The 25,500-nt window shown below is 45.3% G+C and overlaps 1 protein-coding gene across 1 annotated transcript in view; it reads right to left on the bottom strand.

Moving 5' to 3' along the window:
* Window positions 1-4,598: 4,598 nt before the first annotated feature.
* Window positions 4,599-25,500, bottom strand: part of PSD3 (pleckstrin and Sec7 domain containing 3) — a 94,375-nt gene continuing 73,473 nt past the window's right edge. The window contains exons 13-15 of the mRNA XM_027730891.2: window positions 24,840-24,984; window positions 21,560-21,703; window positions 4,599-15,154 (exon numbers count right to left, since the gene is read on the bottom strand). Coding sequence (XP_027586692.2) covers window positions 14,942-15,154; window positions 21,560-21,703; window positions 24,840-24,984 — 502 coding nt within the window. The 3' untranslated portion in view covers window positions 4,599-14,941. The remainder of the gene's footprint in view (window positions 15,155-21,559; window positions 21,704-24,839; window positions 24,985-25,500) is intronic.

The raw sequence follows: 25,500 nt of genomic DNA, 5'->3' as shown, positions 1-25,500 counted from the left end.
ACAATTACAACTTCTAACTGCCGCCTACACCTCAGTTGCCTAAGAAACGCAGCGTGGGTAACAGGACTTGGGTTTTACACCATGCTTGCTATCATTGCCTGGCTGAAAGGGCCACACAGAACTGTCCCAGCAGCCAGACACAGAAATTATTCCTGCCCCAGGCACAGACCACTGCAAATTCCTTCCACAGGTGAGCATCTCTTTGGGAGAAGCCAAGGGATGTGGTAGTTGGTGTCTTTATTACTCAGGTAAGTGTGCTGCTAATGGCATTGGCTCCATCCATCCCAGTCTCAGTACTTGTGCTTATGGGGTGCCCATCACAGTTCAGGCCGGGATGGGACGGGATGGGAGGAAATGAGGCAAGAAGCAGTGTGCACCATGAGCTGGGTATCACGTATGCACTCCTGACTGGGCAGGAGCATTTTCCACACCCACCCTCACAGCAGCATCCCCGTCATCACCTTGATCAAAACCATTTTTCCTCAAAGGACAGGGCATATGTCCATCCTGAAGACTGCACCCCCAACAAGTGTTCGGCGACACACGTCTTGGTTAACAAGTCCCTGTTGTAACTGCCTTGAAAAGAGAATATCTGCTCTTTTCACACTGGACATTTAGGCAGAGAGGAGAAGGTCACTCAAGCTGACTAAAAATAGTCACCTTCCAAAATGCTGACAGCGCATATCTACACTGCACTTCCGAGTGAGGCAGATTAGAAAGAGGATTTCTGGCTGAAAAAAACCACATTTTCTCGGGGGAGAAGAAAACAAAAAATACCCACTCACCCAAATCACATATTTTGAACAATCTCAGTATAGTGGTGATGGAAAATGGGATTCAGCTTGGTTTTGGGTTTTCTTACTGTCCTTTCTTCAAAGACACTCCCCATCCTGCAGACAGTGCACAGATCTATGGATGCTGCCAGTTTCTAAGCTACAAAGCCCAGGAAGGAATATTTACCTTGGCTAGCTCTGAGCAGTTCTCCCTGAAGGCCAGCACACAGCATGCTGTCCTGACCTCATGGCAGCCCCAAGTGTTCAAAACGCCTCTGCAAACAGTGGGGGTATGAGAACTTTTCACCAAAAGAGCACTCTGATAAAGGAGGGGCTAGGCAACCTTCACAAGAGGCTGCTCCTTTCCCATTAATGGATTGCCATTTCCAATGATAACTGAATCTGTGTACTGTTTGGTTGCCTCCCATGCTTTTTATTTACAGTCTTGTTCAGTTTTTGTCTTGTCTCTGACTTTCAAACATTTCCTGGTCGCTCTCCCCTTGGGCAAATCATCCTTGCAATCATCTTTTCCACAGGGTTTTCAGTCTTTGATGCTATATTCTGCTTTCTTTTCTGCAGAATTCTAGCCATCTGTACAGTACATTTCACCTGCATTTCAAGACTGTCAGTAAAGGCCCTTCAGTACCTTTACACATGCAGACAAGTAGTGTTGTTAATTGTGAAAACACAATGCTTGTGCACTATAAAAGTCTGTCCCTGAGATTTTAATTCATAGACCTTGCTTTCCCAACATGTCTTCTTTACTGTGTTTGTATTCTCAAGACTCATCCTATTTAGCTTGTGGCTTGTGGTCCCTGGTATAATTCAAATATTTGCAAATATTCCTACAAACATCCTTGCAGTGCTCTTAAGTCATTCAACGTGTTGTGGCTGAAGCAAGTAAAGACTAAGTAGGAACCACTCCTTCCCCCAGTGTAACTGCTATTTCAGGAAGCAACTCCCTCCATTTAGATTGCAAGACCAAGATGTAACTGATAGAAGGAAATTACAGACTTTAGTAATTAAGCAACACGTTATTAAGGAAATGGTCAATCTATTAAGTAATCAATATACTAATTATTAAATAAACACACCGCTATTGCTAATCTGCAATTATACTGTTTTCCACCCTATTACACACAATTATAAAGCTGTTAATTTCACACTCCTAAATCTTATGAATCACATACATCACAAATTCACTCACAAATTCATCACCTTCCCTGCTCTACATGACCTATCACCGCGGTGGAAAACTATTCCTTTGCAGCCCATCCTCCCACAGCAAGTTTTTTAGACACAGTGCTGATGGAAAGCCAGATGGGGAGTCCTGACGGCTCAGGCTGCAAATCAGTGATGCATCTGTAAGCATCTGCACTCCTCCTTTCAGAAGGTTCCCCTGTCCTTTGCTCTTTACCTGATTTTATGCCTTATTCATCACTGTTTCTATTTCCTGAAACAACCTTTTTGCCACTGTTGTGCCTCCCTTTCCCTGCCCAAGTTCCTCCCTAAGGCATGACACATCCATTGTTAGTTTATCTCACTGGCCAGATTCAGCAAAATCTGTACCAAAGTCTGGGGTTCCCAAAGTTGTTATCGGGGCAATCTCAGCTTTATAAAATATTACTGATACACCCTGCCTGGGTATAGGGGACCAAAACCTCCTAGATCTCCAGTTCATAATAGCATTACCTTACCCTACACATTCTCCGAGGCAAATAAGTCTACTTAGCCTTGATTCCTCCACCTGGTTAAGCTCCTTCTCTTTGCATCTTATTGTGAAGAGAAGACCGGCAAAACAAAGACCCACATCATTTGTGTACTGATCCACCCAAAAACTAGCTGTGGAATGGGACTGGAAGAGATGCCCCAAAGTGAACATGACCATGACACAGCAAACCTGGCAAGCTGGCTAGATATTGTGTAGTAGTTCATATTTTCTAGGATGGTCCTTTTTCTGGGAGAAATAGTCAGCATAGTGGCTGACATAATTTCTTTTGGAAAACATCAGCTTAGCAGCAAACACAAAACAGGCGTGTGATGACCTGAAAAACGAAACCCTGGGTCATCATCATATGATACCCCAAAGCTACTGGGTATTTTTGCCCTTACCTTGCTGATTAGGAGGCCACTGCAGTACATCAGTGCTCTGACGGATAAGAACTTTCTTGTCATTTCTAACCTAGAGATAACCCATGACAATTTCAGACCAAGTTGAGTCTTAATTTTGGGCTAAGTCACTTTCTCATGCTACATTATTTATAAATAGTTGAAAAAATTTTTGTAGCTGCTGTGGACCGTGGAGGTTTCTCCTGCATATATAAGCTAGCTCTTTCAGACTTCCTTGATAATTACATTCTGTACTTGGAAACTTGAACTGAAAGTGGACAATGAAGAGAATACAAATACATCTGTCTTTCACTTTGCATCTGTTCTGTCATTCTGTTCTAGTTTAATGCATTGTGAGCAACGTGACGTGACTAACGATTCCAGGCAGAAAAATCACCAGAAGACGCTCAGTGTTGACTTTGTCAGCTAGGAAGACAAAATAAGAAAAGATGTGGTGAGCAGCACTGACATTAACATCAGACACAGTTCAAACATTCATCTGGGCTTAGAGGAGGCATTTAATACATCTTTGTAAAACACTCCCACCCATCCTTAATACCACTTTGTTTAGTCTTTTCATAAAAGACATACTAATCCAGGAGCATCCATGGGAATAAAAGATCCCAAGTGCTTTGAGGTAACCAGGATGGAACAGCAACAAAAAAATCTGACATCCCATGGCACAGTGTGAAAACAACCCCAAGCACGAAACTATCTTGAGCGCTGAAGGTCTTGCCATTCATCTGAAGGCAACACGCTGACACTCTAGGAGGAAAAATACAATGAAACAATCATCTCAGTACAGTCAAACATTCACCCAAATCTTGGTAAGAAACAACATGTCTTCCTTAACACTGTCTCCAAGTACAACCTCCTAGCCCTGTTGTAAAGCCTGGGCACGCCCCACCTGTGTTGGACACATCCTCTTCATTTGCCCTGTTATTCACCCTCCACAGAGTGTCTTATCTTCCCATGTTGAGCTATGTCCAACCCAACTGCAAGCACAGGGCTATTTCCTCTCACTTTGCATAGCCCTAGTTTCTTAACCACTCCCATCTCTGCCTTTTTGCACTCCACCTTTTTCTTTAGCGTCTGACTTTTCTGCCTTTCATGTGTCCTTGCTTCCTATCCACCAAGTCAACAGCAATTCCCAACCTCAACAGGGCCCTCAAACAAAGTACCTCATACAAATTTCAACTCCCAGTCGTTTCTGAGCAGCTGTTTGCTGCAGCCTCCCTCTTTCAACCCATGTGTTGGGAAACCCAGTCACTTCTCTTCCTGCTGTCTCTTTACAGCAAGCAGTGGTAACTCTGCAGGCTACACAGCCGGAAGGGATGTTTGCTCTTGCACATGAGCAAAAGGAGGAGAGGCATGCTCCAGCTGCCCTGGGCTCCGCTGCTACCCCAACCACAGGCCTCTTTTCATGTTTCGTTTAGTAAGGACCATTTGCCGTATATTTCTGTGGGGATGCACTGGCCTCTGCCCTGCAGATCCAGATTGTGCTTCTGTAAGGCACACAGCTCAGGAAACCTTGAAACTGCTGACTGATGGAAGTCAGAAGGGTGCACTGGGAAAGGAAAGGGCTGCACCAGCTAATAGGTCTGTAACCTCCCTGAGCAGGACAGGCAGCTGCTGTAAAACCACCGTGGTGTTCTTGGTTGTAGGAAGCAACTGTCAGGGCTCAAACAAACAAACAAACAAAAAAACCCATTCAACTGCAGAACATGAAATACATTTGGTTTATTTCTTTCTAAAGTTTGTACATATACATATATCATTATACATATGTGAGATCCTTCAATAGGGTTGCTTGATTTCAATGACATAAAAATTATTGGGAAGCTTGCAGGCTCTTTGTTGCCCGTAAGCAACATTTATTCCAACTTATAAAAACACAGAGGAACAGTTATAGTCAGGAACATGGACACGAGAGAAGTCTACTTTATATCTCACAGTTTCAATACATCAAAGGCAAATTATTTGTTTGTATACTGTAGGCTTACTTTATCAGCAATGATAAAATAGAGGAAAATATTTATATACAGTCACCTCAAGTGAAAAATAAAGCAATGTAAACTTAAATTCCAAAATATTATTTTAAATGATATAACAATATCCCCAAAAGCCCTTCTTCCAAGGGGAAGAGGACTGATTAAGTGCCTTCATTTACCAGGAAATGATCATTCTAGTACCAGATATATGAAGCAGAATAAGGGAGGGCATCCTGTGATACCTGTAGAAAAGAGTGACAACTCTGCTTCAGGAAAACATCTCTGTGTAAGCAAGTATACGTTTGAGTCCTTACGGACATCAGCAGCACATGGAAACATCTCCCATGAACCAGGGCTTGACTTAAGTCTGCACAGCTCTGACTCTGACCTCCGAGTATACTTTTCTGGCCATGCATGTTCCCAGGGACAAAAGAGGGTGTCCTGGTGGTAGGACAACATCAAACCTGAGATGATGACCTCCCCAAGAGTCAGAGCAGCAAGTTCCAGGCTGCTGGAAAAGATTTAGTGGTTACCTCAGTTGCTGCTTCACAGCAGACCAAGAGGTTACCACAAAGCAGTGAGACTGGGACTGCGTCTCTAGTGTGTTGAATGAAAAACACTCCAGCAAGTCAGTGACGAGAGTAAACTGAGTTCAAGGTTATCAGAAAGAAGGTTCCAACACTTTGCAAAAGGGATAGGAGCCCACCCAGAGAAAAGGTCTTGCAAGGACTGCTGGCAGGCTCTGTAAGTTTGGTTCTGCACACAAGAGATGTATAGGGTGTATGTACAGGCACGTGCAAAACCTTTTTCTGTACTACCACTGCCAAGAGTTATGCTTCCCATATGGCTACCATGCAACATTGACTGAAAATTCAATCCTCTTTCTTAGCCTAAGAGAAAGCAACACTGCAACAGCTCAGGTGGAAGTAAATGATGCTTCTTAACTGCAATTCTGAGAGCAACGGTGCTCACTCACATCTTCCCACTACATCACCATGGGAGGCAGGAAACCCAAGGGAGAGGCTCATTGCCTGAAAAAGAATTACAGGACTACATCTTGCCCAAAGCAAGGTGATGGGGATGTCCCCCTTCATACCATTCTGAGCTGCAGTTCACTTGTGTCTCAGTTCTGCAAGACACAATTGCTCTGGCCGTGGTCCAGTGAACTGCAAAGACATAGTTTCACTGAAGTTGCTCAAGTGCTTCAAACTAACTGCATGTGAAAGAGTTTTATGACTCCAGGTAAGAATCACACCCTCAGGCTTTGCTCTATATTATGCAGATCATGCTAGTGTTGCCCTGACTAGAGCACAATAGGAAAACCCACTGGGTTTCCTCATGTCTTTTTACTCAGACCAGCAACTTGTTAAAAGGTTGTTCAAAGATCCCAAGGGAAACCTCTGGGAGGTATATGAGATGCCCAAGATATTTCAGCCCTGCTGCTCTTCTTTTCCCTGCTGATGACCACTCTTCTGGAAATCTGTACAGTTGCAGAAAAAAACCCCTCACTACTGCTGTACGGCTGTATCTGCAGGAGACATCACAGGCACCTGTCCTTCTTGGACAATTTTGGACATGATGTCCCCTTGCTGAATGTTCACAGAGCAAGGTCAACATTTTCAGAAGTAAAGCTGTGTATTAAATCCCCAGAGCACGATTTTCAGAAGTCAGCATGGATGCTCCCGGTGCAGGCATTGGCTGATACAAACAGGGAGAAAGTTAGCCTAGTATTAAGCTAGCAGAAAATCCCACCCATGCTTAAGACTCTGAAATATATGCCTTTGCTTTCAACATGCAGAACAACAGGCAGCCCCTGGTGGACAACACATGGAGATCAAGGCAGCTCAAGGGATACCCTAAATCTGCGAAAGCTCTGATGACTGCTTAACCTCATTTGTGAACAACTAGAACAACAAGCATCCTAATAATGTTTGCAGCTGCTGAAGTGCTTTGACCAAAATAAGCCTCGGAAAAGAACAGCGGGCTTTGGAGTGCTGTGCCACAGAAGCCATACTATACCTATGAAATATATACACACATCTATAGGCATCACTTAAACATGTTCACCAAGGAATGTAAGCCTCAGGGTGTACCTCACGCAGAGACTAGCTATTTAAAAGTTTTCAAAGTCCCAAAAAACTCTGTTCTTTCAGCCAAATTATAATCCTAGCCTTGAGTAAGAGGACATAGTTGTCACGAATATGTACAAATTTTAAAAAAACCAACCACAACCCACCCCTGTTCTCATCCTACAGTCTTTCGGAATTTGATAGCACTGAGCATGAGGTTTTCAGAAGAGTGTGAGTTAAGACTTATGTTAGCAGTAGAGTTTGCCCTATGCGGTGACACAGACTCAACATCACTGATCTCCCTTCTCCCAGCAAGGAGGGAGTCAGAGGATTTTGTGTCAAACAATCCTCCATGGCAGCTTGGCTGGCTGCTCTGTGGTTACACCACGCTATCCACTAGGCAAGACCTGAAACCTTGCCTGCTTAAACAGAAAGTATCTTGCTGTGCTGTTCTCCTTTAGGTGAGTTACAGACAGGACCACTGCTACAGAGTGGCTACTAATTACAATAGTTTAAGTCAGAGAAAAGTCCTTCCCTCATAGTTTGTAGCACTTTCAATCCTTGCATTGCTAAGTGATGTATGTTTATTGGTCCAAATAAACTTCTGGCCTGTACTGCAGCTTGTTCCTGGCCCAGACTTAATAGCAGATGCCATGGGAGGTCCCTCATTCTTTAAACATTTATAATTTTTATGGAATAATTAAGTGTTCAAAGAGGGGGGGGGGAACAGAGAATGCTTTGGGCTGGCCCAAATTTGCTCCTTCTGATCACAGGAGCAAAGTCAGGTCAATGGTGTGGCATCTGGGAAAGCTGTTACTTGCATTTGGTAAGGGAAGGGCTCTAATAATTAACTAAAATATAACCTCAGTGCAGCTAACAAAAGGTATGAGCAAGGGACATTGTCTCAGGCAGGGCTGAGCCTACCTCCTTACACTGTTCAACTGGATGTTGCCATCAGCAGAGCAGACACTCCCAGATGGCATTGGGACACTTCTTCCAAGGACCTGTCCTTCTTGCTCTCATGTAAACCAGTCTCCTCACAAAGGGACTGTGGCACCCCTGGATAAGGGTGCTGCTGTCACAAGGGAGAAAAAAGCAGCAGGTGGTAGGGACAGTTCCTCAAGCAGCACAACCTAGAGGGAAAAGGGAGCCAGTGTTTCTAATCACCCCCAGCACTGAAGGCAATGCTCGAGCACACAGTCTCCAGCAGGTGACCAGCCGTGGAGGGTGGCACTGGCTCATTTCCCTCCTATAGAATCACTGTCCTGTGCACTGCTGCTCAGCTCAGGTGGTACCATTTCTCTGATGGCTTCCCGGAGCTCAGGTCCCCACCGTGAAGCTCCAGATGAAGCAGCTCCCTATACTACCCTGCTGGGAGAGAGGAGAGGCCAGGCATACTGATTCTATATGCGCTAAAAATATCCTCTAAAAAGCACAAGCTACTGACTAGCTCTTTTTGAAAAAGCTTCTACAGTTCATCCCTCTAGGCAGCCTAGATATCAGATGCTGGGAACACATGCTGGGGAGCAATGGTTGTGCTCTTGTGAGAAATATGCACTTATTAACTGCCCTCTCAGAGCAGATGTGATGTCCCAGAGCCTGGGGAGAGCAATACTGGGGAAACTTTAAACAAGCATCAAGCCAAAAGACTACTTGACATAAGCTGTGTATACTGCCTTTGCCTCTGCAAAAGCAGACAGTGTTTCCAACAACCTGGATACTAGAAGGCTCGGAATGTTGCAAGTGTTTGGTCTGAGTGTGGGAGGGGGTACTTCGCATCCCTGCAGCATAACACTAGAGGATCACAGCAGTCTAAAACTCGGTCTCACACCTCCCAGCTATAACTGTGGCTGGAAACACAGGCTACCGACAAGCAGAGTGAAAAGCTGTTCACGGGGTTATCCACCCAACGCAGCACTGCTTCAGAGCAGGTTTTCTCAATGCAAGATGGGACAGCCAAATTTTCTGGATTTCTGCAAGCATGGAAGGAAACAGACCTGTTATACAGAAGCAGCTGAGGTGCTAAGATGACAGACAGGAGCAGCATGACAGAAAAGTAGGAGGAGCTGTCAGACTAACTGTAATAAGACCAAAATTCATTTAGGAATGGCGAATGCAGACACAGTAAGCAGTATGCCATCTGCAGAGAAAAGCCTTCACCGCTTTAGAGGAGAACGTGGCCACACAATGCCTTCAAGAAGCCTGGTGATAACTGTGTCACCTTTAGCCTTCTCCACTGCCACAACCACCTCCTCACTGAATGGCCTGCTCTAATCAACTTCATTTCCCCACTGGAGAAAGGCAAAAATTTTGGCTGTTTCAAGTCAGAAGAGCAACCAGCCTTGTTACTCCAACGCACTGGAGCTGTGCAAAGTCACTGCACAATTCCAGTCTCTGGAGGGCTGCTAGGCCAAACTCTGGCTCAAACCATGGTTGTGTCGAGCACTGCGCTCCAGGAGAGCCCCTTGACATGGACAGACTGGGAGGGAAAGCATTAAAGCGACCAGCTGTTTACTAACCCTTAGAGAGCTTCTGGTAACCATTTACAAGTGACTGGCTACAGATGAAAAACTGCCTGAGCCAGCGTCGCAACAGAACAGCATTCCCCCATAGCTCCGCTGCATTAATCACTCTGCTGGCTGACTTATCTCTCTACATCAAATAAAGACACAACATAAATACTGGATTTAGAAGCTGTAGTCATGTTCAGTGGTCCATGCGTGATTTATCTGCAAGATGCACACAAACACACAGCCAGTCCAGAGAGCCTCTTTCGCAGCCACTGACGAATGAAAAACACCTCAACCAGACCCCTGCGTCCTGATGACTCATGGAGGAGAGTGTGGTTTTGGCTTCAGGAGAGTACCTCACCTTCTTTGGTTGCTGAGTGGGGAGAGGGGAAGGCAATTTTCCGCTTCTCCCTCACCTCTCTGCTGTCGGGTGCAGATCAGTGAGGCCCTCTCCTGTCTCTCCTTCCTTAGCTGGGGATATAAGTTGGTTCAGCCCCTCGAGGGTGAGCAACAGCAGTGCTTCAGAGTAGGGTGGGTCCCTCCACAACCACTGTCTGCACCACGAGAGGGGGGAAGTGAGGAGCTGTTGGCCCCATCCTGCTCCCCTCTTTGCATCCCTCCTCTCAGCCTGCAGGCAGAGGCTTTGCCCGAGTGATGGCTGCACACTGCAGCAGGGAGGCTGACAAGGAAGGATGACGCCTCCCTGCATCACTGCAAAGGCTTGCTTGCATGCACACATGCTCGTGGCGGCTGCCAGTAACTCCTGCTTACACTGAGCACCCCCAGGAAGCTGCAGGGCTGCTCACTGAAACGCAGTTCTGGTGCATGCTGAGTCCCAGAGGAGGGCTGGAAACCAGCAGAGTATCCTTACCTACCGTAACCAAAGCTCCTGAGTTGCTGAGGTCAAGCACTGATTTCTCCTAAAGGCAAACACTTCAGCAAAGAAGGGCAGGGGGCAGGGTACCACTCTGACAGACTCTCAATGCTGCCACCCAAGGATATGCATTGCTGAAACCTCCTGAGAATCTCCACTTTATAATATCACCAGATATTACAGTACTGCTTGGTAGATGATCCTATTCCCAAGGGAGGACAGGAGCCTTTCACAACAGGATCGCATTTTTCGCTTGGCCTCCAAAATGCGCATTTTTACATGGGTACCTGGGATGCTTAAAAAGTGTAAACTAACAGAGCAAAATGGCGTTAATTAAAACTTGAGCAGAACCTAAAAATTCTGGGTAAACTAATGGGCATGCCTCAGCAGTCTCACCAAGAGTGCTCCAAGCTCAACAAAGGTTAAATGACTAAAAAATGCAGTGAAAAACTGCATTTGATAAGCCCAGATGAGACTTAAAAATATACCCTAATCCATTAACAAGTATACATGGAAATAGAGAATAAATAATAAAAAAAATTATCATTTTTGCAGTTCACTTTTTGATATTTTCTATTGCTTCAAATCGTCTTCTCTGCAATGACTTTGAAGAGGAATTATCCAGTTTCCGTGTCAAAGCTGGAAAATGCATTAAACAGGAGTAATTTCTTTTTGAGCTCAGCAATTTAACTGGAGTCTACAGCAACCAGAATATGCTAAAAGCCAGAGGAAAAAGAAGTCAAAAGTCACTTCTTTGCCATTTAAACCACTGCACTCCGTAATAACAAGAGGTTTGCTAAGCATGTTCTAGCCTGCCTTCAAAAAGACTCTCTAGTGAACCTCACCCTCACAGCCTAGCAGGGCCCATTTACAAATCTGCACTTCTTTTGGTTTTGTTTCTCCTGCATGTGCCCTAATGTTGTTATGCAAGAGAGTGTCCTGGCTCTGGCCAGGACAGAGATAATTTCTGCAGTAGCCAGGAGGGGGCATAGCTAGGACCAGGAGGTTATCCTATACCATCCACATCATTTTTCAGGGACGGGGGAAGGTCACATAGTGGAAAGTGAGCAGTCAGGTACTGTCAGGCTCTGCTGGTGAAGATTCACATGTGAATTGTTTGCCTCTCTTGTCTACTTTGTTATTAATATTGTTGCCTTTACTGTTAATTTTCCCATCTCATTGCTGTTTCCAGTAAATTGGTCTTATACAAACCTGTGATCTTTACCTTTTTATGCCTCCAACTCTCCTCTCCAGCCTGCTGCAAGGGGAGGGGAAGAGGGAAGTGAGTGAGTGACATGTAGTTTGGAGAGTCTCAGTGGAAACACTAAACTGGGGAATACCACTCCTAAACCACAACAGACGGGTCAAGTTTTCTTCTCCAATATGCATTCGGCATTCCCCAAATGAATTTCTTCTTCTGTCTGTCCCACTCATTTGTTTTAAACCTCCAGAGCATGATGAGCAGCTGCAGGCATCTAGCTTTTCTTTCTCTTCCATGAACTGCTGATCTACCACTCTTAATTAATGCAAACAATCCCTCCCGATAAGCCCTATCGTGTATCTGCCTACACTGAGTCTCCCTACCCAACAAGCTGCACCACATCACTTTGGCTCCAGCAGCAGTAGGCCTCTCTCTTCCTCAGGAGGACTGAATGTTAACTCTACCTTAGTAAGAATGCATAACTTCTGCAGTTTTTAGCAACACTGGCGAGGTTAGGGCCAACCTCACGACTTTCATCATGGAGTGGCCGCTCCCAGTGGCAGATGCCAGATGCACATGTATCCCAACATCACTTATGAAAACGGTACCATCTGGTTTTGCTGCCAGGCCACAGCTGCAAGGATCAAGTTGCTCCCAAACCTCCCAGCACCTGAAAGCGCAAAATCTTCGTTACAGTCAAGAGTCAGCACAACACTGGGAAAGCTGTTGCATGGTGGTACTCAGTGGGGAAGGCAAGTCATGCGGTGTTGTAGCAGGGGCTAATTACGCTGATACTTCTGGTCTGTGTTTGGCCCAGCCACCTGTAAAAGTTTTGTTCTTTCTCTGCCAAGTTATGAGAAAACAAGCACCAATAAAACGGGAACTCTGTCCTTGGAGAGAGTTCTTGTATAAACTATATTTAATTGCTGTTTTAAGATTGGCTGATCGTCCTCCAAGGTCACTTGAAGGAGAGACTGAAGACTATGGGTATGAAGTAAACCCCTAGACTCATTTGGAAAAGACCCCCCCGGGTGCAGTACGCAGGCACAGAAAGGCCACGCGTGTGCAGAAGAGATATTACTTGCATAACAGAGGGTGGGACTGAGGACCTCTGGCTGGGCAGTGCTGGCCACACCTGCCTAGGTTGAGGTCACTCAGTTAATTGTATAAAAGCAGACAGCTCTTTCTTGGAAGGCAGGAAGCTTCACATCAAGGACAACGTTGCCTTTTGGCAGGGACGCTTGCCAATTTGTGAACTTGCTGACTCTCCAGGGATGCAGCTTCTGCTATGGGTGATTGTGGGCACTCTAGCTCGGTAAGATACTTTATGGGCAACAGCTACGTGACTGGGGAAGTAGTACTGAGGGCTTGTTTCTCTCCCCCTTCCTCTCTTTTGGATTTGTTCGTTTTGTTGGCCACCTCTTGGTAAAAATATCAGTTTTGTTGAGCTTTCAATGGTGTCATGGTTTCGGATTTTAGTATGCTAAAACCCTCCCTAATACAGATGTCTGCTAAAGGCCTTTTCTCTTTGATCGCTCCCAGTTCTGCCCACTGAACTGGCAGTTCAATAAGCTAGATTAATTGACTTGGACCCTTGGGAAGTCTGGCAGAACACAAATCTGCTCAGGTGGCAATTTTTTTTTGATGTGTGGCCCTTTGACTACTTGGGCTGGAAACACCAGCGCATTTCTAAACAGTCCTTGCATTGATCTTGACATTTCTGTATGCATTAGGAATTGCATCCATCAGGAAGGCTGTCCAGTGCCAGGCACAACAAAAAGAACAGCAAGAAACAATTTTCAAATGGTCCTCAACATTACATACCAAGGTAGTCTGCAGGAAAGGCCAGTTTGGCTGTACTACTCCACATAGGAAAAGGGTGAGTCAAAACGAGAGAGACTTGTCCAAGCTCACCCTGTTGGCCAGTATCAAACCTGAGATTAAAACCCAGGATGTTAAGTAACAGTAGAGCCACTGCTCTCTGCAGAGCCATGATGCTGCCCAGGGAAGAGGGGCTGGGAAGCAGGAAAATAATTTCTACATCATCTTTCTACTCTCTATGCCTGAAAACTGCTGGCCACTCCAAGGGTCTGTGGGCTTTCAGGTATGGAAAGCTCTACCCATGGTGGTATCTCCCTGTCTTGTGCTCTCCTCTGAAAGACTGGAGCAGGGTATGCAGGAGCTGTGAGCTGGGCTTGTTCTCTGTGGGTGGAGGGTACAATCTGACAAAGCTGAGACTGCCTTGTGCTGGCCTCTAGGCACAGAGTAAGTCAGGACAGTATCAAACCCTAGTCTGCAGCAAGGACATGTCTGCCCCCTCCTCTGGTCTGCACCAGCCTCTTCCACCTATATGTGAGCTAAAGCAGGAAAATGGAGAACTGAGGAGAATCCCTTCCTGAAGAAAAAAGACAAAGTGCTTTGTCACTATCAGAGGAACTGAAAGAAGCTCTCTGTGCACACCAACAAGGAAACTCCTGGAAGGGGAAGCAACAGGACACAATATATCATAAGGCTCTATATAGCAGCTAAGTGAGAGCGTATAGTTAAAAACTACACAGAGGCCCTTTGTTTTTAATATATAATGCTAATGGCTGACATCTACAGCAGCCTCCTCTGCAAATAAATGTAAAACCCAGAGAGTCATTCCAGCTGGGTAAACCCTAATCTCTGTGACAGCAGAGACAGTACGGGTTTGGATACTTTCCAGACTTTCCAGCTTTCCAGCCTGCAAACTCAGGAGAAGACTTCGCTTGGAAGGAAGCAAACAAATTATTCCAATGCCATCATCCCAGCATTGCCAGAGGTTTCCAGGTTTCATTCCTTCACACTTGTGGGTCCACCGTCAATGCAGTAACAATAAGCAACAGTGACTATATACTGTAGCACCTGCTGCTAAGTACCAGTACCATGACCCACATTGACAGGAAACCAATGTTCCCAGCACCCCAGGCTCTAGCCAGGCTTCTGCAGCTGCACAGCTTCTCTCGCAGCTACAGCTTACATTCACAGCACTGCAGCACTTGTCCAGTTATTTTTCCCACCCACCACGTAAATAAAGTGACAAGTGACTTGAGAGATGAAAGCCACATGCCGATGGGAGGAGATAAATGGGGAAGAGACAGAATATACGTCACAGCGCTCTACCCCTCCCCCAGCTCCTTTAGAAACAGAACAACATAAAAAAGTCCCGATGCTTCAATTGCTAAATGATAAATTAACAAAGCAAAGCAAAGCAGGAGCAAAGACATCTCCCACAATCTGCACAGAAACAGCAAAATATACAATAGAAAATGTCACTAACACCCCATTCAGGCAGATGCACTTATTTTTTGTGAAGGACAGGTTATTAAATGAAAAAAATTTTGACCACCGGTACTTTGCTGCATGGCTGTTCCCCTCGCTGTCATTTCCACCCTAAGTGACCTTCTGCTTAATGCTGGGTGTTTCTGGCCTGTAGTCCTTCCTCTCCGAGACGTTGCGTTTCACCTTGGCACTAACTGGAGACTCCTGGTTCAAAGAAGGACTTGAGTGGGATTTCTTCAGTCCTGGCGCATCGTTCTCTCCTCCACTCAGCAGCTCCTTCACTCCTTCTTTCAGGAGGCTGACATAAATCTCATAGCGATTTTTCTGGGAAATGAAAAGAAAGGTCCAAATCAGTCTGGGAGAAAGTCTGTAAGAGCACTGGAGAGACGGGCTGGGTAACTTAATGGTTTCTGCCGGCCTTGGAAGCCAGCAGCCTAATATGGACATGAACTATGGTGCCTGATGTGGACATGAACGACAGTGGCTAATGTAAATTAAACTGTACAAAAAGGATTTCGGGCAGACCGAGCCCCAGGGTGCCGTGCAATTAGAGGCACTCAGCTCTGCAGCACACGAATTCCAACACTCTGCTGAGCGGTGGCTCGCGGCTAGCTGGAGCACACGGTGATTTCCATGTAACACTACCAAGTGAAAGCTTGCTGACCTCAGTCACACGGAGGCATATCCTGTGCTCAGGCATACTGAGATGCCATGGGTCCCATCCAGCCATGGAAATAAAGTGCAGTGAACTAAGGGATAGCGAAAGTCCTGCTATGGTTGTCTACAGCTCTACCCTGCAACTCTTCACTCCCACCAGCAGGTCCCACGTTTCCTGCTTTTTGTGTGACTGCTTTTCCTGCTTTTCTTACCCATGAGGGAGAAATCGAAGCAGGGTCCCACTAAGTTCAGACAGTACCAGCTTGGCCACCACTAGTCCCTTGAGAGGATCTTCTGCAAGGCCAGATCTTGACAAAAAGGAGCAGATGAGAGGGCTATGACAGCAGCATGGCACGTTCCCCTGCCAGGGTCACTCACAGGGAATGATGAAGGTTGCTCTCCGCCCAGACCCTTGTATTTTTCAAATGGAAAAAGTTCCCTTTACTGTGTGCCATCCCCATTTGTTCTATTCCACATCTGGACCAGACCTTTCCCTCCCCAACAAAAGATTTTGCTCTGCTTGCCACGACTACATCTTTCTGCAAGAAACAACTCAGAAAGGAACAAAATGAGGGTACTGTAATAGAAGATCCCTGCAGGGCCTCAAAAACAGGTGCTGGGGCAGGAGGTCCTGAGAACAGAGCAATCCACCTCACAGGATTTGTTTAATAACCTGCCCCTGACATATCCCCTGAAGACGTGGTGCAGGCATTGCAATTAAGGCAATCTCGGTGTGGTGGGGGTCAGGGAAGGAGGATGTAAACATCCCCCGTGATTGTTAATTTGTATTCTAAAGTGGCAAAACAGCGGCCAAACTATTATGCTCCCGGTAGAGGAAAAGGTATTTAAGAAAAAATTTTCCAATTTCTAGTAAAAAATAAAGTTCTGGTAAAAACACTTATTTGAGGGCAGGAAGTCAAAAAGCTCGGTAACTGCTTTGAAGTGCGGACTATAAAGGGGGGGGGGGGAGAAAGAAGAGAAGGTGACTGGGTTTTGAGAGTCCTTTCAATAAACAAATACTCACAGAGGAGGATCATAACAAAATCGACCTAAAAATCCAATAAAAAAGCATTCCTATCAATTCCGTATCTGGAGCTCCAGCTCCATAATGTGAGAGACAAACACATGAAGCAGGTAAGATGTGTCATTTAATAAAAATGGAAATGGAGAAACAGCAAGCAGAACCCTGATGATGATGCACAGGGCTGATGGATGATTCATCACACAGCAAACCAGACACCTCTGCAAAAGGCAAACCGGTGCTCTGAGCTTGGAAATAGCGTAATAGTCATCAAACGAGAGAGGGACTTTACTGCCATATGGACATCTGCTTTTTATAAGTCCAGTAAACACTAGTAGGGTTACAAGACTTGCCAATCAGAACGGAAATCCAGGATCTATATGTGTGCAAATGGCCATTTTTCCCTGGACTTTGTGGGCCCCTGATTTCTACTGCACTTAATCGATGCATTTCTATTTTTATTTCAACTGCAAAAAACTTGGTCTTTTAGTGACCTGACATTTGCAGTTAGGTAAAAGCTGGTGGGAATTTTGCCTTAAAAGAAATTAATCTGGAAAATTCTATCAAGTAAATAAAACCACAGAAGTTGAAATAATTCAAAAGTTTCTGCAACATTATTTCTGAAGACTGAAAGAACATAATAAAGCGGAGACGAGGTAGCCACTCATCAGTATTCTGGCTTCACCTCTCTCCTGACAGCACTCAAAAGATCTTTCTCAAACTATAAATTTTTTGCAACAAGCAACAAGTTTTCTGCAATCTGGTGCAGTACTGCCTCAGAGAGAAGCAAAGAGAACTGTTCCTTCCTTGGTGTCTATAAGCAAAGAGACCATCAAAAAGATATGCTACCTACTGCATCCCTGAGCAAGGACCTCTTGGTTCACCTCCCCTCAGAAGGAAACATCATCTCACTTGTTTCTCACCAGGAACAAGAATGAAGGGATTGCTAGGGTGTGAACAAAAAGGAACTATAATGACCTACAGAAAAGGAAAATGGCTTTTTCCTCCCTAATGGGACTATGCTGCTTCCTTAGTGACTCACAGGCCATTTTGGGGTCCTTCTGGAGATGCATCAACATCTATGTACATAGATACAAAGTCTGGCCTGCAATCTCAACCTGGAAGAGGCAGTTATAAAATAATGCCTCACCAGCCTCTTTCCCTTTTGGTTTAACCATACAGCAAGCTCTGTCACGACCTCCTGCCTGACCTCAGCAGGACATTGTTCTAAAGGGAAGATCAGGAAACCCAAAAACCAGCAGAAAGTTTTCATTCATGGTTTTCATATGGCTCACCATTTCGTTTTAGTTTGGTTTGGTTTTTCACTCAAAAAATCACAGAATATTCTGAGATGGAAAGAACCCACGAGGATCATCGAAGTCCAACTCCTGGCCCTGCACAGGACAGCCCTAAGGATCACACCATGTACTTGAGAGCACTGTCCAAACACTTGTTGGACTCTGTCAGGCTTGGTGCTGTAACCACTTCAGGTCTGGGGAGCCTGTTCCAGTGCCCAACCACCCCCTGCATGAAAAACCTTTCTCTAGTATCTAACCTAAACCTCCCCTGACACAGCTTCATGCCACTCCCTTAGGTCCTGTGACTGGTCACCAGAGAGACTGTTGTCAGCCCCTCTGCTTCCTCTTGCAAGGAAGTTGTAACTGCAGGGAGGTCTTTCCTCAGTCTCCTCTTCTCCAGGCTGAACAGAACAAGTGACCTCAGTCAGTCCTCGTATGGCTTCCCCTTTAGATCCTTCACTATCTTCATAGCTCTCCTTTGGATGCTCTCTATTATCTCTATATCTTTCTTACATTGCAGTGCCCAAAACTGCACACAATATTGGAGGTGAAGCTGCCCCAGGTCAGAGCAGAGCGGGACAATCCCCTCCCTGGCCTGGCTGGTGATGCTTTGCCTGATGCCCCCAGGACAGGGTTGGCCCTCCTGGCTGCCAGGGCACTGCTGACTCAGATTCAACTTGCCATCGACCAGGACCTCCAGGGCCCTTTCCAGCATCTCATTCCCCAGTCTGTATGAACATCCAGGGTTGGGTTGCCCTGTCTCAGGTCCAAGATCCGGCACTTCCCTTGTTGAACCTTGAATCACCACATGGTTGGTGATTGCCCAGTCCTCTAATTTGCTGAAGTTTCCCTGCAGGGCATCTCTGTCTTCAAGGGAGTCAATAGCTCCTCCCAGTCTAGTATCATCAACAAACTTACTTAGTATTCCTTTGAGTTTTGCATCCAAGTGGTCTATTAAGATGTTGAAGAGCATCTAAGATGGAGCCTTGTGGAACCCCACAGGTCTCCAGTCTGATGTCACCCCAGTCACTGTTACCCTCTGTATCTGACCCGTGAGCCAATTGCTCACCCATCACATGGTGTGTTTATCCAGCTGTGGGCTGGACATTTGGTCCAGAAGGATCCTGTGAGAGACAGTATCAAAAGCTTTACTGGAACCCAAAAAGATTACATCAACTGGCTTCCCTTGATCAGCTGGGTGGGTTACCTTGTCATAAGAAGAAAACGGGTTTGATAAGCAGGACTTTCCTCTCACAAAGCTGTGCTGGCTGCAACTGATGACTGGATTGTCTTTCTGGTGTTTTTCAGTAATTCCCACAATAATCTTCTCCATAACTTTACCAGGCACTGAAGTGAGACTGATAGGCCTGTAGTTTCTAGGATCTTCCTTCTTGCCCTTCTTGAACACTGTGACAATGTTAGCCAGCTTCCAGTATATTGGGACCTCTCCATATTCCCAAGACTGCTCAAAAATTATTGAGAGAGGCCTCGTGATGACATCAGCCAGCTCTTTGAGGATTCTGGGATGAATACCATCAAGTCCCATAGATTTGTAGGGATCCAGCTCTAGCAGCAGATCCCACACAACTTCAGGGTTGACTGGGAGTTGATCATCCTCACATTCGTGGTCCTCCAGCTCAGGGCACTGAGACCCCCTTGGTCCCTCATCCGTGTTGAAGACAGAGGCAAAGAATGTGTTAAACATCTCTGCCTTGTCTCTGTCCCTGCTTGTGAGGTGACCATCCTCATCCTGTAATGGTGTGATGCTATTTCAGCACTGCCCTTTGCCATTAATGTACTAAAAACACCTGTTTTTCTTGTCCCCCACATTTCTGGCCAGCTTCAACTCCAACTGAGCTTTGGCCACAGGAATTTTCTCCTGCAGTGGTGAGCAGCATCTCTGTATTCCTCCCACATCACCTGACTGTGCTTCCAATAGGCAAACACCTACTTTTTTTTGCCTTAGCTCTAAAAGTAGATCCCTGCTAAGCCAAGCTGGCCTTCTACCTTGTCTGCTTGACTTCTGACATTTTGGAATGGTCTCTCGATAGTTCGACATGGCCTGTGAAATCTGTGCCAAGTGTGAAGATAAGAAAGCATTGCACAGAAGCACCTTGAATTACCATTTCTCACACGTAACTGAAGTTGTTTCCACCGCTTTCCTGCTCACATGGGCACTCCTGCAGTGCTGATCATTTACGTGAACTGCACAGTTCAATTGCTGTTTGAGACTCTTAATAGAGAAGATGACATCTTTTGTTTCCTCTGCTGTACTGGTTCTGATTTGCACTGAGGTACCTGAGGAATATTTCTCTAAAGATCACCATGACGAAATTGACAGAAAACAGAAAAAAATCCACAACAATCTACTCCTCCATCAATCTTTCAGAAAACATCTAAAATTCCAGTCTAATTTCATCCTGGTTCTAGAAGGAATAGAAAATAAACTTTGTGTCAAGGACCCAAAGCCAAGAAGTTCCTTGCTCTTCCAAGTTGCACAAGACCCCTTCCAGAGACAAAGTGTGTGGTTTGCTCTGAGTGCCGTGTTCAAAACCGACACTGTGCCACTGATCTCGAATGTTCTGCCAGACCACTTTACTGTCAGTTTCCTAATCCACTTTATCAGCTTGTCTACAAGGATGCTAGTGCAGATGGTGTCAAAGTCCTTGTTAAAGTGAAGAACAAACAATATCCACTGCTGTCCCCTCATCCATCATACCAGACATCTCATTGCAAAAGGCCATCATGTTGGTCAGGTATGATTCCCCATTCATAAGGCCATGCTGACTATTTTGCTATTGTGAAGTGAAACTCAACATAGAGATCACAACCTTCTGCAAAAGCAAGTACACAACCAGTCAAGTTGGTAACACAGGGCAGGAGGCTTACTTCAGTTCTGGAGGTTTGTGTTGTGTGGCCTCCAGCATCAGCTCTGGTGGTCTCTCTGACTTTTATCTTATCTGCTCTTCCTCTTCTTCAGGCTATGGATTTTCCTTGCCGGGCACTGCCTATTTAGCGTAGGATCCTTTCAGACCCAAGGCAACACTGACTCGCAGTTCTGGGGGAAAAAGCTCAAAGGTGTAGTCATAACAAATACCAGACATCTGGTGGGTTGCCAACTTGCTCCCACATAGCTCTACAATGTGGCAGACACCATGATGGATAAAAGCTGCTGCCAGATACTCAGAACAATCGCCTAATGCAGTTGCCTAAGTTGCATCACTCGGTCCCATGATCTTTAATTCTACCCTTTTCCTTCTCATCCTGACATCCAGCTCACTGGTACGCAATACAAATGGCTCTGATGAGGCACGCCTGTGACAGTAATTTCAGAATGTCAGTTCCTTCAGAACATACCAATGGAGGACAATTATCCTAATCTGCATTACTGCAGAATGCAGCCATTCTGTGAAGAATGAAAGGAAACACACAGCCTTACAACACAAGACATATCCTGCCTGAAGACTCTATCATCTCTTCAAACAGATACATGAGGAAAGGACAGAGGGTCTCACTTTTATCCTCCGTGTTACAGGTAAGGAGCTAAATTCACGGGTAAGGCCACAGGAAGTTCCTGTCAGAAAAAGACGCCACATTCCAGCTTCTGGGATTGCTGTGACTTTTCTGCCTATTCAAACATACTTCTTGGGGACGTAAAGTAGAAAAATGCAGAACTTTAGGACTCCACCCCCAGTATAAGACATCCTCCATCCACACCCAAAAAGTAAAAGTAATAATGTTTCCCATACATACCTCAAACTCCAGGTAGTGGTCCTTCAGTTTGTAATCATCTACTTCCTTGCCTTTGAGCTTCTTGTCAGGAGGATAGGAGCGATGTTCAGCAAGCTCAGTGGAGATCTGCTTCAGCTTAGCTTCATGGGACTTCAGCTGTTCATCCTTCAGAAACACATTAGGCATTTAAGTGACAGAATCTAAAATATCCAGTAAGCAAAGGAAAGCAAGAGAGATCCCAGTACAATAATACCAAGTAGTTTCTTTTTCTACAGATTTATAAGGTCTGTTATCCCAGAGCTCTGCCCCCCAACAGCTGTCTCAAAGGCACCCGAGAAAAGTGGCCAAGTTTGTAGAAAAATTCAACAGCCAGAAGATGCCACTGGGAAGGAGAGCAAACCTGTCATCCCTCGCCTTGCTGTGAGCAACAAAAGCAGCTTGCTGCAGAGCATTACTGACAACATGACACTTCTGCTCTAATACATTCTTTTGTAAATTAATTAAGAGTGTTGTGTATGCAGTCAAACCAAGGCAGAATGAGAGAGGTGAAGACCCTGCCTCAGGTCTTTGCAATGTAAATGGAGTTCCTTCCAGGATAGAAAAGACATAGAGTCAGTGCCCTTCCTTCTATTTCTGCTCTACTAAAAGCTCTCTGGTGTGTGCCTTCTATTTGTTTAGAACAATACAATGCACTCAGAAGAGGAAGGGCTGTCCAGTCCCCAAAAGGTATTTCATTCTCCTAAGCTGCTACCAGCTTTTATCCCATTGTGCCACTGGAGAAAGTGAGGAGTTGCTACTCCCACTTTCTAGGCAATTTCCTTTATCATAATCCTAGGCCCACTCACTTCCTCCAGTCCATCTGTCAGCTAACCTTCCCTCATCTCAGAGGGTTTCCAGCTCCTGCAGGATGGCCTTCTGTCCATTTCTAGGCTGGGATCTGAAATTATGTTTGAAGTAGGTAAGTCCAAAATATAGATAAGATCATGCAGATACTGGTGACTTAGCCAGCCATAACAAGTACCCAGCTCAGCTCCTGTTGTAGGCACCTAACCTCAGAGGAGGGGACAGCTGCCAGCGCTGTCCCTCAGTGGTGTGGCTGTGCAGCCCACAGCTTCAAGCCTAGCTTGGACACGCCTGCACTGCACTGAGTCACACCAGGGACTGAGCCTCTCGGCTCACGGAGCTGGAGCTGCAGGAAAAGCAGAGAGGAGGAAAATTTCTACAGAAAATGATAGCTAAGCCCCAGCTAATCTTGCGTTTCGACTCTTCTGCAAGAGAACTGAAGAAAGAAACATGTGGGATAATTTGCCTCCGCCTAAACATGGTAGGGCTCAAACCACTCGCTATTGGCTGCCAAAAATTCTTGTTGCTGTTAGTAACTATCCTGGTTCTGCATACTCTCCCATTAGTGCCCAACCACTCTTTACATTGAGCTGAATCCCTGGTCCCAGTGACAACCTGTGGCAGCAAGTTCTACAGCCAGATAACAGGAGGTCTTTGAGCAGCTATTAATACAGCACTTGTAATTTCCAGGGCACCAGCTTTGGAGCTTTTGTGTGTGCTGCACATTCTCAGGAAAAAAAACCAAAACCAACCTCCTAGTAGATCTTTTCTAGACTGGTTGTTCCTTTATATATAGATTTGTCACATCCCGCTTTGGTCGGACTAACCAAGATCCTCTGCTTTTAAAGGAAAACCTGGTACAATGATCTTGCCCAACCTGTCATGTCCAAACTCTGTTCCTCATCCATGTTAGGTCCTCACTGCATTCCGACTTATGCCTGACCAGGAAGAGACCCTTTGAAGAAGTACTGTCCATCATGATTCATCCCACAAAACCCTGAACAGCAACCACAGGGATTCGACAATTTGTATTTTTTTGTCTGCCAAATGAGAAACAGCCTGCTGGCAGCTTTTCCCCTCTGACAGATGAAAGCAGACATGTTTCTGCTTACCTTTGAATTTATCTACTTTTAACACTTAACATTCTTCTGCCCTTAACTAAAACAGCTTATCTTACTCCACTTTTCATGTCTCCCTTTCTTCGAGACAGAGACCACAGGGCTGTGACCTATTTTTTCCTTTCCAGATTAAATGGAAACAATCAGATTAGGAAACAATGTGCTAACTGGAACTGCCACACAGAACAACAATGAGTAAAAAAGCCTTCTCTGGTGACTGGGGGTAAATTATGGAAGCCTCATACAGTATTTTCAAAAGGGTATGCAAAAGGTAAAAGCACAAGGACGATCAGTTAGTATTATCCTTTACAAAACACGCTTTAAACTTCAACCCAGAACACAAGACAGTAAGTAGGCCACCACATTGTAAGAAGAAAGGCTACTGCAATGGAGAGAGAAAAAGCAGGGGTGACATTAAAAAAAAACACCCCCTTAGAGAAATGCAGATTTTGTGACAGTGGTTTCTAAGGAGAGTTGCTAAGCTATGAAGATGGTAAAAAAACCCAAACTCATTTAAGAAGCAATCCAGCATGGGCAGATCACTTTAAAAAGTACAGGAGAATACTCATGAAGTATAACCTCTGTCACTCTGTCAACCTGATGAACGCAAACGATGTCATGTTCCTGCCACAGCAGGAGGAATTGCAGGCATGTGTCACATCTCCCAAAGTACACAGAGAGCCATGGGTGCAAGCATCTGACACAGCCAGTGTGAAACAAGCTGAAATTTGTGGAGCTTTGTGCAAGAAGTAGAGCTGTGAAACTCTCTGACACAGGATGCTAAAAGCTTGTGTGATCACAAGGGGAGACCAAAAACATTCACGTAAAAAACAGTTGCAAATACATATTATACAAGAAACCCCTAAGCTGATAAGGGTTGGAGTCTGGAAAATGTTGTGGGAAAAATATAATTGATGCTTGTCTAATCCATCAGCTTTCACCTTTTATCATTCCAATAAGCCAAAGACCAGGAGTATGTCTACTTCTTCTGAAATGAGTGGCCTTAATACACACTCATATTTTAAAAAACCCACCAGTCACTATTTGAAATGTCTTCTACACAGCCATAAGCACAAGATGAAAATTCTCTGTCTGGTACTAGGAACACTGATGACTGTTTCTTTTCTTCAAAAATATAAACCAATTATATTCAAGCCTGTTCCTTCTCTCTCACCAATTCAAATCTTGCATCAGGAAATGAGCCGAGATCTACCACGTAAGCCTCCTTCTCCTAGGACTGCTAGGGGCAACAGACATAAAACAATGACGAGGACCACCATCCAGTCTCCAGCCAGCAAGAGAAATCGTCATCACCTGCCCTCTACATAAGAACATCTCACCTGAGATAGCTTTGTTGTGGTGGCTGGCAGGAGCGGGCGACTGAACTTCTTCTGGGAGCCAATTGCCGCTGGGAATGGTGGTGCAGAGAAGACAGCAGCCACACAGTTAATCTTGTTGATCCAGGTCTGCATTTCTTCTTGGCTCCTGGGGAAGAAACACATATTAAGCACCTGTTGATTCAGCCTCCTCTACCTCCTTCCACCCCTTCCGTGGCATTTTAAAAGCGAGGGTAACCAGAACTGGACAAATCTTAAGGGTCTGCTTAGTCTTCTGGTCTATGTTTGCAAGCAGTTTAGTGACAGGTAGCTCAGTCACGGGCTGGCTTGTTGTTAGGCCCGTACCTCACCCTAGAACACATCTTTTCCTAATCCAATCCAAATGACACAGGTGACAGAGCCAAACAATGCTATAGGATATACTCAGACATACATCCTAAGGTCTCAGTTGTGCAGGACATCACAGAGCTCCAGGATCTCTACATGGTCTTGGCAGAAAGGGGCTCATGTCAGAAGCAAAAGGCAGGTCATCTGTTCTGTCTGGGTATCAAAGCATGAAGAACTTAATCAAATCATTCTTGTATTAACTTTGTTTCTGACCACAGCGTATCTTCTAGAAAGACATCCAGCTAGGACCTGATGACATCAGGAGACAGACAATCCA

The sequence above is a fragment of the Pipra filicauda genome, unplaced genomic scaffold (genome assembly GCF_003945595.2).
Source record: "Pipra filicauda isolate LSUMZ 115617 unplaced genomic scaffold, ASM394559v2 scaffold163_size1657671_pilon, whole genome shotgun sequence".
NCBI classification, from domain to species: Eukaryota; Metazoa; Chordata; class Aves; order Passeriformes; family Pipridae; genus Pipra; species Pipra filicauda.
Note: the sequence above shows the minus strand (reverse complement) of the source record. Positions and strands in the feature narration are given on the sequence as shown.